This window comes from Sciurus vulgaris, assembly GCF_902686455.1.
Source record: "Sciurus vulgaris genome assembly, chromosome: X".
NCBI lineage: Eukaryota > Metazoa > Chordata > Mammalia > Rodentia > Sciuridae > Sciurus > Sciurus vulgaris.
The window spans coordinates 19698116-19713927 of NC_136471.1; the positions used below are offsets into that span (position 1 = coordinate 19698116).

Sequence of the window (15812 nt, forward strand, 5' to 3'; positions counted from 1 at the left end):
GAGCCCCAGCCTCAGCCCCGCATTTATATTCTTGTTGTCTGTGTCTCTTTCATTTCTTCTGTCTCTCACATACAAAGGACACTGTATGAATCTTTATGAGACCAAGATTAACTTGGATACCCCCAATTTATATTAATATCACAGAGAACCCAAGAACTTACTTTCAGAAAATTTCTGTGCATGCTTCTATGGCTATTTCATAGTGTTTCTTGGCTTCAAGAATTTTCCACTACATAGATACTTAAGGAGAAGAAAAGAAAAAGCCTGACACCCAAGTAAAACAACTTTTGAGAATGTCCATCCGGGTCTTAGGTTACAATTAGGGGGTGTGATTCACTTTGGGGTTAGATTCATGCAATCAAAAGTTATTGAAAATCTGATATTTTAGACATTTGTTTGTTTTTGTCCAGGTTTTCATTCAGAAGGAGAGAGAATGTGTATATGTTATACTGACTCTTGAGCAGTTGTTGGTTTAAAATTTCATTTTTTCCCATTTCTTAAAAGAGATACATGTGTGACTTTGTGACAGAGGTTTTCCTTTCATTGACAAATGATTTGAGATGACAGATTCCCAGAAGACATTTGCTCTGTATGCAAACTTGTTTTCCAATTTAATTTCTTCATTCTTTCCAGTTTTCAAATTTATCTGCAAAGCACTTCATTATTTAATTACTAAAAAATCTTTTTTGCTTCTTTCACTTTTTTTTTGTTTTGCTTTTAGAATTCTTCAAAGAACTACTTGAAAATGCAGAGAAATCCCTGAATGATATGTTTGTGAAGACATATGGCCGCTTATACATGCAAAATTCAGAGGTATTTAAAGATCTCTTCAAGGAGTTGAAGCACTACTATGTGGTGGGAAATGTGAACCTGGAAGAAATGCTTAATGACTTCTGGGCTCGCCTTCTTGAGCGGATGTTCCGCCTGGTGAACTCCCAGTACCACTTCACAGATGAGTATCTGGAATGTGTGAGCAAGTATACTGAGCAACTCAAGCCCTTTGGAGACGTCCCTCGGAAATTGAAGCTACAGGTTACTCGTGCATTTGTAGCGGCCCGTACTTTTGCTCAAGGCTTATCAGTTGCCAGAGATGTAGTGAGCAAAGTCTCTGTGGTAAGTGCTGTTCGCATTCTGTGTGTGTGTTTTTATTTTGTTTCATTCTAAAAGCAAGTTTGGGAAAGGTGCAAAAATGAATCACTAGAACTCCTTTGGCTCAAAAAGTCAGTCTTCTCTCTTTGTCTCTTGTCTCCTCTTCTCTCACACTTTGTCCTTGTACATGTACTTTTTAGAGTTGCTAAACTATACCATGATGAACATCTTCATATATCACTATTATTCTTTTCTATGGTTTCCTGAGCAACCATTCTTAGAAGTAGGATATGTATTTGCTCTGGAATTCTAAATTTTAAAAATGAGCTTAATAACCTTTGTAGTCTTTAGTTCTTATTCTACTCCCCATCTTGGAAAAGAAACATGCACACAGGTTCCACATTTGGTTGTTTTGAGTGACTATGTTGAAGGCTATGAGTTACATTCTAGAAAGTAATTTATAACCCATGAGCACATGCTTCCTTATTACAAGTTATACTCAGAGCCCTTTGGAAGACAGAGCTTCCCATGACAATTAATATGGGCTCCACAGCTATTGACCAGACATTATGTACAGGATTAACATTACAGGAAATACAATTGGCAGTTGTAAGCAGGATGATGGAATGAACCTGATTCCTCAAATGTAAATTTAGTGAATTAGACTAGACCAGTATCTTTTCAGACTATGTTCCTTCAAGTCAGCTTGGAAGGTACTTCCTGGGCTTCCAAAAGGGTGAAGGAATCTTCTGTCTTTTAGTGGGTGAAACTGTGCATCTTTGCCTTTACCTCCTACTTTCACCAGAGAAGCTTTGTTTTCTTTGCTTTTATGCAGTAGGGTTTTGAGCAAGATTTCGAAGGGCAAAAGATTCTGCTGCTCCTTCCCCCTTTCCTTCCCAGTGAAGCTTGTTGTTGTTGTTGGTGGTGGTAGTGGTAATGGTGTGTGTGTGTGTGTGTGTGCATGTGTGTGTGTGTGTGTGTGTGCGCGCGCGTGTGGTGCAGGGATGGAACCCAAGGTCTTGCACATGCTAGGCAAGCCCTCTATCACTGAAAAGTTTTTCAAGGCCATTCCATCACTCCACTTCCATGACCCCAACACCAGGGAAGAAACAGATATACTGGGGCAAAGTTATCTTTGCAAGACTGATCTTAGTGTTACCTTTAGGCCCTCAAAGGAAAAGTCAAAGTTTAGGTCAGTGCTAAAGAGCCTGTTTACACAAGGATAGCAGCCTCTGCTTAGACCACTTGGTTGTTTTAAGGACTGGTCAACAGAATAACTGACAGGATTACAAACACTAAAATAGCCACCTGACTCTATCAGAGTTTTCATATACAGTTAACATACCCATATAATGTATTGTCTAAACCAGGAAGTGCTTATTATTAGCAACTTTAAGTAGGCAACAGGCGTCACTGTTTGTTAATAAGCAATAAGGACTGCCCAGGATGTACAGTCACCCTAGTTAAAGAGGAAGCTTTTATTGAAGAATGAAGAAAATGATTCTAAAGCACAGTATGTTATGAGAACTAGGTGCTGATAGGATTTTCCACCTTAGAATTGGGTGATAATAAGGATTAGTTAATTGTTTGCATTTCAATGTTGTTGTTTTTTTTTTTTTGTTTGTTTTTTTTTAATCTCATCTCCAGGCCATCAACTGTCAGAGAGTAATTCTTCGCACTATGTTTTGGTTCACTCATTTTCCTTCTGATATTTTTTATTGTAAATTTCAAGTATCTGTGGGGATATATGAGGCTGGGGTCAGGGTAAGGGGATTATTGTTATAGGTAAAGGAATAATTTGATTCCTGAATTTCTGCCAACCCCAACAGTCATTATTAATCTTGGAGACACTTATGTCAGGGTTCCTAAAATAGTGTGTGGTTAATCTAGATCAGAGTTATTTATGTTTGCCATTTTTCAACAATTCCCTGTTTTTTTCCCTAAGCTGAAAAGGCAGTAAGGTTAGAAATAATGTTTTTTGACTACTTTATGCATTGTACTTGTAATCAGAAACTTTTTAGAAAAATACTGTTTTGGTTTCACCATTGAGCTGCTTCTGAACTTAAGGATGGACTTGAAATCAAATCCTTCAACTAAGTTGGTTTATGTTATCTAAATTGCACAATAATAAGACACATAGGCATCACATCAGTTTCTAAAGGTACATAAGCAAGAATTGTATCAAAATATATCATCTGTGGATTGTGTGTAGAAACATGCCAAGCATACTTGCACACTTGAGAAAATACTACATGAATTGTTGGAATATGACTACCAGTTAAACAGAATTTAAGGTATATTGACATGAGGAAGACAATGAATGACCTGGTTTTTAAAACCTATTGAAAATGTTGAAAAAAAAATCAATGTGATTGATTAATTTATAATCAAAATCTTCTACCAGTTTGGGCCCAGAAGCAATTTTATTTTTTCATATATAGGGACTCCCACTCCTGCCAATCCCTGCCTACCAGCAAGTTCCATGTGCAACTAGAGCAACCCAAGAAATAAACATACCTTCTTTGGTGCCCAATAAAATTAATTGTCTTGAGCTGATAAAGACCTTTCAGAGTAGGGAATATGTTTGCTAATTGAAGAGACCCACCTTTCTCACTTATCTACAAAGAGGTCTTTAAAGTCAGATATGGCAAGCATCCTGGTCTTGGGGCTACTGATTACATACTTAACTCAGAGATGTTCCCACTTTCTGTTTATACATGCATGCCCTACTCTTATAGTTTACTTCTGCAACAAAAAGGTTGCAGTTTTAAACTGAGCAATGATTTGATCATAATCAAATCATTGAAAGGCCTTTAAAACAATCAGGCTTAACTTACTTCAAGAGAAAGTCACTGCTTAGTTGAAATAGACTTGCCTTGCTTCAGTTTTCTGGACCCAAACATCCAGTGATTTCAACGCGCTCCATTGAGCTTTCCGTTCAAACTTCAGAAAAGTCCTCTTAATTAGTAGCAGATGGTTCAAGAATACCCTAGTGCTGCACGTATTTGTATTACTTATTCCATCTTTATTTGTCATGGTTCATGATACATTTCTTATTTACCTGCTTATAGCAGCAGTTTTGCCTGGAAGGGTGAAGTCTGTTGTGGTCTTTCAGAAATGCACAAGTGGTTACATGCACCATGAAAATTAATAGCTCCTATGCCAAAGAGAGTTGCATTCTCATGGTTTCAATTAACACTGACATAATGGGACTATATCTACACTCCCACCCCAAACTACAGGGGCTATAATTAGAAATTTGCGCCTTACCATTGAGATGTCTAAATGACTGTCCTGCTTTGAAAACAGTGCTTCACTCTCTCATCATTTCTTTCTATTCGCAATGCCCCAACACCTACAAGAATACTAAACAGATTCTTTTGCCATTTCTCAAAATCATTATAAATGTAAACTTAAAAAAAATCAGTCAGTTTAAAAAACTTTTTAAGAAACCAAATGCAGACATATATTCAACCCTTAATGTTGCTTACAGTCTTAAAGACTAGGTAGGATTCAAACTACAATGGGGTTAGGAATGGTAGGTGTGTAGGAGGTGTCAGAGATTAATAAATTGAGATTGCACATGCTCAAAACAAAAATGGAGACCTAGGGGGACAATGTGATAATGCTTTGATGCTTCAACACATAGGTTATAACTGTGTCAAATCATTTCAGACAAAAATTAGGCGCACTTTCAGGTATTCATGCATCTTCAATTCCATCTACAACATGCACACAAATGTTCCTGAATGAATCCTCTTTTGATCCATATATTTTGTTTGTTTTCAACATTCTATTATCAGATAAATAGGAACTGCTCATCCTCCTTTCTTGGTGTGTGTGTGTGTGTGTGTGCACATTGAATTCAAAACTAGCTGGGAGGGCTGGGGCTGTAGTTCAGTGGTAGAGCACTTGCCTCACACATGCAAGGCACTGGGTTCGATCCTCAGCACCACATGAAAACAAATAAAGATATTTAAAAAAAAAACTAGCTGGGAAATTGTGGAATAAACTCATCACATCCCACGACAAGTGTGGGTTCCCTATCTCTTTTTCTTACCATAATTTTGGGAAATATTTCCTGTTACTTATATTGAGTACTTATGTTACCAAGCAACAGATAAAATCTAGACCTTTTCTGTTTGTTTGGTACTATTGGCTGTACAAAAAAAATAAAATTACTGCAACGAATGTATGTTAGGAGCTGGAATAAACTAAAAGGAAATGTGTTTCTAACTTGAGTGCAGCATGTTGACTGCCATCGCTGTGTAATGTGGCTTAAGGCTCGTTCTGAATTACTGAAATGAAATCCAGGCTGCATGAACAGTTCTGCTCCAACATTTTTCTCTTTGCATGCTGCTTGCAGTAGTTTTTAATGTGGTGTTTGGAAAATGCAGGTTATTTGGTTGAAAAGCTCAATCTATGTTAAAAGTCTCTGCAGAGAAGGAAACTTTTCTGCAAAGGCTTTTTTTTTAGCAGATATGGCATGCAGATGTCATGTTAAATGTATATCATTAGGAAGGCAGAAAGGAGGTGTGGTTTGTTTGTCTTGTGTTTTGATATACTAAGCATGGAACACAGGGCTTCATGCATTGTAACTAAACATTCTATCACTGAGCTACATCCCCAGCCCACAATGATTATTTTAAAAAGTCTTACTAAGTTAAAAAGAAAATGAGAATTCTTCCCCCGCTGACTTTTACCATGGAACATAGACTCGCTCCGAAAATCTCAGATTCTAAGTCACCTCCTGGAATTACCTTAACATTTAGAAAGGCCTTGGTCAGATTTGAAGGGATCTATAACAAGTGGAAATTGAGTTTCAGCATTTTGTCATTATGGGTCAATAACTCAAATGGATTTTGATGTTTGGGTTAATGTAGAACTCTTCAGTCCAAATGACATACCCTTTCTATCAGACCTCCTTCCAAAAGTAAACAAACTTTCTCATTTTAACATAAATAATGTGAAACCTTTTTGTTATGTAAATGAGGTCCTGCATTTTAGTAGGAATTGATAATCTCTGCTATACTTAGCTGCCGTTCATTCAAAATTTTAAAACTTTGGTAAAATATGAATTGTTTTCCAGTTTGTTTTGTTCAAGGGAGCTGTTTTCTGTCCACGTCCTGCAGTGTTTTCTTGAGCCTTTGAGTTCTTTGTGAGCAGGGGCTGGTTAGTAACACACCATAATTGAATATTTTCCCTCACCCTATAGAACATTGAGCAGCTCTAAAGACATAGCACTGGGACTTAGTAAGTCATTATTATTTTATTAAACAATTTGTCCTCTCATCCAAATGTCTAGTGAGTATTGCTCCATGTAGAGCAGGTATATCCTAAATTGCCCTCTAACATAAAAACTGTTCATTTGATCAGTAAACTCTGAAAACTACAAATTATCACTAGAAAGCATCCAGCCCCATAACTAAGTGGTCACTGTGTGTGGAAATACTATACTAGGTCTGGGAGCTGTGGAGAGGGACCAAACCCAAGTGTTGCCCTCAAGCTTCCTACAGTCTACACTCAAAAAAAGCCATTTTAGGCACACATCAAGGGGCCTGAGGGTGTGTAAGTCAGTGATAGAGTTTTTCTCTGGTGCATGTGAGATCCTAATTTCAGTCCTTAGCTCTACAGAAGCAAAAAATAAATAAATTAAAAAAAATAAAACTTGACACAACTCAAGAAGGTTAAGGACACATGCTCTGAAACCAAACTCCTTGGTTTTAATCATGGCTCCGCCATTTACTGGAAGACCTCATATGAGTCCTTCAATTTCATTAAGCCTTCCTCTGATTCATTTTGAAATGAGATGATAAATGCCTCATGATATTTTTTTGAGGCTTAGATATATTAATACATGTGAGGTCCTAATAAAAGAACATGACACATACTAAGTACTGTATAATGGTACCCTATAAATCAATAAAATCCCAAAAAACTATCAGTAGTAACTCTCAGAAAACACATTTTTTCTCTTGAATCTTGGCATCAAGAGCCTCATAGCCACAAAACTAGGAAAGCCATATAAGCATTTTCTCTCTGAGAGCATTAGGCCATTCTTTTTGTTGAAAATGGGGCAGGACAAGAGTATAAAGTTCTTCTTTTCTGGTTCTTTCTTCATACGATTTTGAGAAATAACTATTAAATCTCTAAGAGAAGTCTAAAAAACATGGCTTTTGTAAAAGGCAGTCATAATCCCCAGCCTTAAGGATTCTGAAAGTCATTGACATGTGGACTCAGTGGACCCTTCTAAATAAAAGAAAAGCACATCAAATGTTAGTTAAGAGCCATACCCCAGGGCTGGGGTTGTGGCTCAGTGTTAGAGCACTTGCCTAGCATGTGTGAGGCACTGGGTTTGATTCTCAGCACCACATATAAATAAATAAAATAGAGGTCCATCAACAACTAAAGGAATATTTTTTAAAAAAGAACCATGCCCCAAAGTAACAACCAAATTGCATGTTTTAAGTGGCATGCCATGCCATCCAGGATAAATGCATAATTTTGGATCAAAGGATACCTTGGAGTATAGTTACCATTTTGTTAATCCCTATGTGGCATCATCTACTACTTGGCCGTTGGTCTTCCAAAGTAAATCTACTTCAGTAAATAAATTTTGAGGGACCCAAAGGAAGTAATTGATTTTGATGGTTACCAGGGAATAGAATGAGAATGAACTTGAATTTCTATTCAAAATGAATAAAGCCATAGAGCAAAGTATGACTTGGTCCACATGGGTTGTATTTGCTTATGGGTGAAACATATGTCCCTGGGAGTGTGGAGAGACCACTGAGAACCTATGTAGGAATACCCAGCAGTATGTGGTATATCAGTATGTGACAGCAAGAGCCATCCCTGGATCAAGAAGCCTTGGATATTTGCCAGAAATTCCAAGGTAATTTAAATTATAATACCATATCCCATTATCTGGCTCTTTCTTCTCTATGGTGGTTGGCACATCTGTGGTTGTTTTATAACCTACATTGCTTCTTACTAAGAAGCCATTGAAGAATCCAAAAGAGAGGCAGCCATTTGGTTTACCCACTGGGCAGACACACAGTCAGGAGGTAGAACTAGCCCTTGACACTCTGAGCATCGTGAGCATGGTCAGGTCAGTGAGGGTGGGGCTCCACGTCCTGAAGTGCTGGCATTATTGACCCTCCTTCTGAGGGGATGAGGCCTCACAAGACTCCTTTTCTTTAGGTCTTCTGACTGGTTTTTCTTTGCATTGATTTGATTGGTACTGGGAATTGAACTGAGGTGTGCTCCACCACTCAGCCACATCTCCAACCCTTTTTATTTTTTACTTTTATGTTTTTTGAAACAGGGCCTCACTAAGTTGCTGAGGCTGGCTTTGAATTTTTCATCCTCCTTTTCCAGTTTTCTGAATCACTGGTCTTACAGGCAGACACTACTGTACCTGACTTCATGACTGTTTTCAAATCCTCCTTACTGGGGAATGAAATGGAGCAAATTCTGTGCATGTATGAATCTGAGTGAACCCCACTATTAGGCATAATTATAATACACTAATAAAATGTAGAAATTAAAAAAAAATTATGTCTTCTCTTTGGCCAAGTGTGGTATAATCCTAGCTACTCAGGAGGCTAAGGCATGATGAAGATGACACGTTTGAGGCCTCAGCAACTAAGCAAGACCCTGTCTTCAAATTTAAAAAAAATAAAAAGAGCTGGGAATGTGGTTTAGTGGTTAAGCACCCCTGGGTTCAATCCCCAGTGTTAGGGGTAGGAGCATTCCCTGTATATTCAGACTTCATTCCACACATGGGATTTGCTTCCCGGGTCCTGAATTCCCTTCACGCATGGTGGTCTGATTAGTGGTTCTGAGACAAAAGACTGATTTTCTCTAACTTTCGTAGTTTATGTGTTCTTTCGCATCCCAGTTTTCTTATAACTTCTCCATTTCTCTTTTCAGTTCTGGTATTATTTGGTGTTCCCACAGCATATTATAGCCAAGTTCCTTGTGATCTTTCTTAGTAGTTACACAACAAATGACAAGTAGAACATGAGTCAGTACAAAATCAAAGAATGAAATGGAGCCAGATGGAATGGCACTCACCTGTAATCTCAGCAGCTTGGGAGGCTGAGGCAGGAGGATCTCAATTTCGAGGCCAGTCTCAGCAGCTTAGTGAGGCCCTAAGCAACTTAGTGAGACCTTGTCTCTAAAGAAAAAATAAAAAGGGCTGGGGATGTGGCTCAGTGGTTAAGTACTCCAGGTTCCATCACCATTATCCATCCCCACAATGAATGAAATGGGAAAATTCCACCAAACCCAGCTTCATAATCTTCCTTTAATAAAACTCTACTATATCATTTCACTTTCCTTCTGATTTTCAAACTGAAACCTTCATCAGTCTGTTAGAGTGGAGGGCACTGCGATATCTACTGCATATATGATGTAACTTGTAACTGAATACACTGCATTACTTTCTAGAGTTGCTTACCTCCTACTCCCCATGCCAGAAAACAAGAGGAATGGAAAAAGGACTTGTTTGAAAACAAAATGTTTCTCAAATATGACTCCCTTGAGTTTAAAATTTTTGCTCCTTTCCTAAAGGCCCATGGTACTTTGTGTTTTGTAGAACAGATTTCATATCTCAACACAGAAGTTCTCACTTGCCTTACTACCTAACACAGATACATTGCAGAATAATCGCTGGCACAGAGTAGTGCTCTGTAACTATTTGTTGACACTTAGCTCTTTACATTTCTTCTTACCAGGGTATTGTCTGCTCTTAAGCATTACAGTCAACAATGCCAAGTGCCATTGCATGATTTTTCATAGTCATCTATACGACTCTTCACTTCTCTTAAGATCCAGCCATTTAACAGAGTCACCAATGTGGACCCCAGCTAAAATAGGAAAATAACCAATGCCTAAGAATAGAGTTTCCTATCTTCTGTTTAAGAAGGCAGGGAAATGTGATACATCTGGGAAATCTTTTTGTCACAAAAGTTTGATAAGATGCAGTACTGGAATCAAATGTAGCAGGGTGACTGTCAGCAAGTCTTTGGCTTCAGTTTTCTTATCTTTTAAATGTGAGCAGAGCATACAGTGATGTTTAAGGCCTCTGCCTGTGATCCTGTGATTCTCTGGCCAGCTCCCTTCTTGAGGCCTGTTTGCTCATCTGTAAAATGAGAGGTGGACAAGTATCAAAGTCCTAACAATCTGTGACTTTAAAGGCATGAACTTTTACCTATCCAGAAAATCTGTTTATCCAGAGGGTCATTCCTCCAGGGTATTGGTTAGCCACCATTTTACTGTACATTAATACATAGCTAAAAGAACTAATTTAATTCCTAGGAAAACATTTAGGACTGGTTAAAACTATGGAAAAGTCCAGCCAGGCTTGGTGGTACATGCCTGTAATCCCAGCGGCTTGGGAGGCTGAGGCAGGAGGATTGCGAGTTCAAAGCCAGCCTCAGCAAAAGTGAGGCACTAGGCAACTCAGTGAGACCCTGTCTGTAAATAAAATACAAAATAGGACTAGGGATATGCCTCAGTTGTTGTGACCCTGAGTTCAATCCCTGCTACTGCCCACCCCCCCCCCCAAAAAAAAATAAAAACTATGGGAAAGTCCAAATTCTTTGTAGAGAATGTTGACCTTAGTGTATATAATTACCATTTTGTTGTTTTATGTATTTCCTTTTTTTAGGCTAGAGTTCTATTTGGGATGTGGGAGGGGTGTGTGTGTGTGTGTGTGTGTGCGCGATGTGTGTGTACCAGATAGGAACCTGACAATGTTAAGTTTTTCTCCTGACAGTACTAATCCCTTGTTCCTGTTCCTAAGGGCACTGTTGATAAGAGGTATCCAAAGTAACACAGCAGAGTAAGTGAAGTACATTGTCAGTTATCCTGTATCCCCGCATCTGTTCCCTGAGGTGGTATCTGCTTCTAAAAGACTTTGCAAAACTGGTTGATATGAATAGGGAAGAATGCAGTAATCTCTGACAGGCAGGAGAGAGGGACAGAAAGGCTAAGGCAGGAACTTTCAGTCAGCTGCCAGCCTGGGATTCCTAGCCATGATCCTTTCTAAGCATTGATGGAAACAAGTGGGAATGGGATGGGATCTTCTGTGCCCAAGACAATTTCAGCTTCTACAGTGAGAAAGTTGGGACCAGGTCCCATTTCTCTGCAGAGTGGCTAGGACATTCTGACTTCACTACTGTTTTCATCCATGCTGCATCCCTCCTTGACAAACTTTGAGTAGCCCTGTGTGCTGCCATATGGTGTTTCAGTTTCTGCCTGATGTTCAGGCCCCTCTGAATTCTGGCCACATATACTTTGCATTCAACATTACTTCCCCAAATTTCTCAACCCTGTTCTGAAATTCCACGATATGCCCAGTGCACTCTCTAATGGCTTTCATTCATTTTGTTGTCCCCATCTGAAAAGATCTCCCTTTGCTTCTTCTCCACTTAAATCCAACCCCTTCTTCAAAATTTAACAGAAGCCTTACTTCATCTGTCAGCTGTTCCCTGAGCACTTCATGCTTTGTTGCTCCCAACCCTGGAAGGCCTTCACATACTCCCAAGTTTAAAGTTACTCACAATCTGCCTTGTAGAATACATTACCTTTGCCTTCTGCACAGTGTTTGACATAAAATAGTACACACATTGTACCCTTTTCAATCAGTCTTACTTATGGGGTCAAAGTTTAAAGGGTGGTCTTAGAGTCAATGTGTTTGTAAAGATGTGCCTGTGTTCCACTCTGGCAAAGACCAGCAATGATCGTAGTGGCCATAGAAGGTCACCTCCATGACTGTGTCTCATGGCTGATCCTGGAAGATTATTTATAAAAGAACTTTGAAGTAATTGAGTAATTGAAAATGAGTATGGAGAGTGTGTGTGTATGAGAAATTGGGAAACAGGAAGGAGGGGATTAGGGGGGACTGGTCATTTATGGAGTGGGAGATAACATGCAGCTTGGTTGCTGAAGGTGGTGTGATGTTCCCCACCTCCCTCTTCCACTTTTCAGCACAGATCTTCCATTTGTCTGATCTCAATCTCATTCACTTCATTGGAGGCAGTCTAGGCCTGCTAATTGTGATCATATCCGTAAATGAAATTCATGGCCGAGACTTCAATGTCACTTGGCTAGACTTGCAATTTCTATGACTATTTTAACCCACCCCTCTACTGACTTTCTTCTTGCACATTAGGTAAACCCCACAGCACAGTGTACCCACGCCCTGTTGAAGATGATCTACTGCTCCCACTGCCAGGGTCTCGTGACTGTGAAACCATGTTACAACTACTGCTCAAACATCATGAGAGGCTGTTTGGCTAACCAAGGGGATCTTGATATCGAGTGGAACAATTTCATAGGTGAGCGAGTGATCAGTGTATTTGTGTTGCTGGAAATGGCTCCACTTCTGGCCATGAAGAATGTTGTAATTGCCAGCTGTGAAATTTCTATTCATTTTAGTGTTAGCTATTTAAGGGTTTGCCAGATTCCTGACCATGCTGTGCTCAGTATGTTGAGGATAATAAAAATCATACTTCAAATAAAAGTTCCCTTGAGCCATTTGGTGGCATTTTTCAAGACATTAGATACAGTGACTACCAATTTTTAATGAAAGTGCTTTTTTTGTATTTTCTGCCTAAAGATGAGTTTTAGTTATTTATCATAGGTTTGTATCTATGTAAATGATGGTATACAGCCCTCTCAGAGCTGCAAAAGTGGCTTTTCAAATGGTCTGTCTGTCACACTGCAAACAAATCTCCTAAAATTTGCCCAATGCTCATTTGTTCTTTGGATCAAGAGAATTATGATTCTGAAAATGTAAAGGTTTTGTTTCTATAGGGAATTTAGCCATAGTAGACTGCTCTGGTGAGAATGGAAGGACTTTTGCCCGGACAATTTAAGAAACCAGTGTTCCTGCATACACTTTCCACCTGGGAAACCGTTACTGAGAACCCAGACAGCATTCAATAGTGGCCAATTCCTGAAATGGCTAATTATGATTTGATGGGAAAGACAAAATAAGCACAATTGAAATAGCCAGCCATCAACTACCTTGATGCCTACTTATTGCCTGTTAGCCCTGAAACATCAGTGAAAGTGCTGAAACTCCTAGTGCTGCATGTTAGTGGGACCTTCCACACATACTAACACCTCACAAAAACAAACTCATTTTCCACCCAGGTCACATTTGCATAATTGCAGAATTTGATTGTCTTATAGGCACCTACTTTTTAGTTATTTGTCCTCATGGGAACATGTGTGCAGTTTACTGGCTTTTTTTTTTTTTTTTTTTTTTTGGTTTGGGGGGTTACGGTTGGGGAAAGCTTTTTAGTCTGCATGAGAGCTAATTACCATATTAACTCTGTTTGAAAGTGCATCAATAAATTGGCTCCAACAGATTCTTGAGAACAGTGACACAGGAAAAAAAAAGATGTGAATATTAAGCACTTCAGCACAATTGTAGCCTAAATAGCTCAAAGCTGCAAGACCTGAAAAAAAAAATCTTCTACACACAGAAAAGCAGAATCCCATGAAAGGGAAAGCATAAGACCAGCAAATACACACGGGAACAAATGGCACATCACGCCCAGAATGAAGCCAGGGGAGAAATTGTTGCTTCAAGATATTTCTCATGAAAATAATAGCCCATGGCAGTTCCAGATGTAAAGTTGCTGCCCCCCTCCACACACCAGCACAGCCCATCCCACCCTATCCCCACACCAAAATGTCAGGTTTTTAGTTCACTTTTGCTAAACTGGGTTTAAAGAGAAAGTTGGTAAGCCTTTCCACTTTTCCCTATAATCATCTGTTTCTTTGGGAAAAGGAGTAGAATTTGCCATACAGTACAAACTGCTGTATGTCAATAGTGACCCAGCTTTGCTAATTTCATATATATATACACACACACACACACACACACACACACACATACATCTGCTATGGGGTACAGAGGGGAATTTCCCTCATACTGTTCTATTATTCTGTCATGTCCAGCCACAGCTGTCACAAAAATCCTCATATCCTTGTATTAAAATACAAATTCTTCTGAATATTTTTCTAAGAGTTCACAAATCCATATCAAATCAGAACCATATTCTGGCTTCGTAATTAATGTTTTCAGCCAGTTACTCTAAAACAAGGAGGCCTTAAGTTGCTGATGTTATTGTAGTGTATTTTAAAAAGCACATGTGTTATCTTGAAGAAGTACAATTAAACCCAAGTGGAAATGGATGGAATTTCTGAATCAGTTTTCCCCAGTCATTTCAAATGGTACATTTTGGAGGGATGAGGCATGTAATTGTATTTAAACTTCATTTTTAATGGGCATACTAGTCTTTATTTCTAATAAGCTGATATAAAAGGCCAAGAATAATAGACATTATTAATCTCTAATGCTTTTTCATTAATTTTTAACAAGGGTTTAATTAATCTGCTCTGAGGTTGTAGGATTCAGTCCCAATTTACATGCCTCTGCTGTAAATTCTCTTTTTCCTTGTCTTCTTCTTCCTTCCCCCGCCCCTGCAAGGAATCTTTCTTTCCCCTTTAAATGACTGCAGTTAATGAATGGTCAAGGGCTTTTTTCACCCCTTCTTTAAATCAGATCTTGGAGTTAAGTCGGGAAACTGCCTTTTGTTCTTCCAGTCAGGTCAGGAGGCTGAAGATGTGGGTTTCTGATTATTGGCAGCACAATGCAAAAGGAATTGTTTTCCCTAGTGAGAAGGGGATGCTTTGTTGCAGGGCAGAGTGTGGGGGGGTGGCAGCAACTCAATGCCAGTATGCTGAGCACCACAACCCTGCAGTTGGACTAGACCCTTTAGAAGACTAAGGAAGGATTTTCCAAGTCCGCCTCCTCACTGCCATGCCTGCTCTGTCCTCCCAATTGCATCTGCATATTGCCATGAACTGTGACTCTGTAGTAAATGTGAAGGTCTTGGCAGTCTTTATCAGGATGGATCCAAATAGTTGAAACACCTTGAACTCACCTGAAACCTTCAGTTTGAAAAATAAACCAAATGCCTGCCCCCGCCAACCTGCAACAACAAACAATCCATTTGTAGAGAATCACAGATCACTCTTGGGTGCAGCTTGTTCTCCATCAGGTACTGGAGCTGCGTTACATTCATTGGACTCATAGACAACACTATTAGTGTCACATGTTGCTGCCAGTGGGAATTTAGTATCGGGGTTGCTGGCAGGGACACCAGCCAGTTCCTGGCAGGAGGCAGGAGCCCGTTGGATATCCCACAAATAAGAGACCTGTGGCTTATATCAACCAGAAGAAAACCAAAACACCAAGCTAAATGTCTTTGAATTTCTCTTGGGGCTTCTTATAAGGGCTGGTTGCTGTTACGGAAGAGTCGATTGATAGCCAATCGTGACTTCCCGCAGGGGTTAGCGGCAGCTTTGGCTCCCGGGCTGTGGGGTGCAGGCAGAACGCGTCCTGAGTCGCATTCTTCAGCCACGCAACACACGACGCCATGGCACCGGCCCCAACAAAGGCTCGGCTTCACTCTCCATTCCCAGGCCCTTGTGTATGGCCGGCAGGCTCAGAGTTTACAAAGACACCAAACAGCCAGAAGAATTGGGGTTTATGTTTCCTTTCAGTCTTTCACAAACACATTAGTGATCTGGCCTTTTCTCGCCACTAGGGGAACAAGTGGTTACCAAGTGCCCTGTTTTTTCTTGTTTAAACCTCTGCATTTTGGATGTTTATTATCTGTCTATTCATAATATTT

The 15812-nt window shown here is 39.5% G+C and overlaps 1 protein-coding gene across 1 annotated transcript in view; it reads left to right on the forward strand.

Moving 5' to 3' along the window:
- The window catches only part of GPC4 (glypican 4), a 109983-nt gene that overhangs the window by 88207 nt on the left and 5964 nt on the right, over window positions 1-15812 (forward strand). The window contains exons 3-4 of the mRNA XM_079124050.1: window positions 722-1113; window positions 12272-12437. Of these exons, the coding sequence (XP_078980176.1) occupies window positions 722-1113; window positions 12272-12437 (558 nt within the window). The remainder of the gene's footprint in view (window positions 1-721; window positions 1114-12271; window positions 12438-15812) is intronic.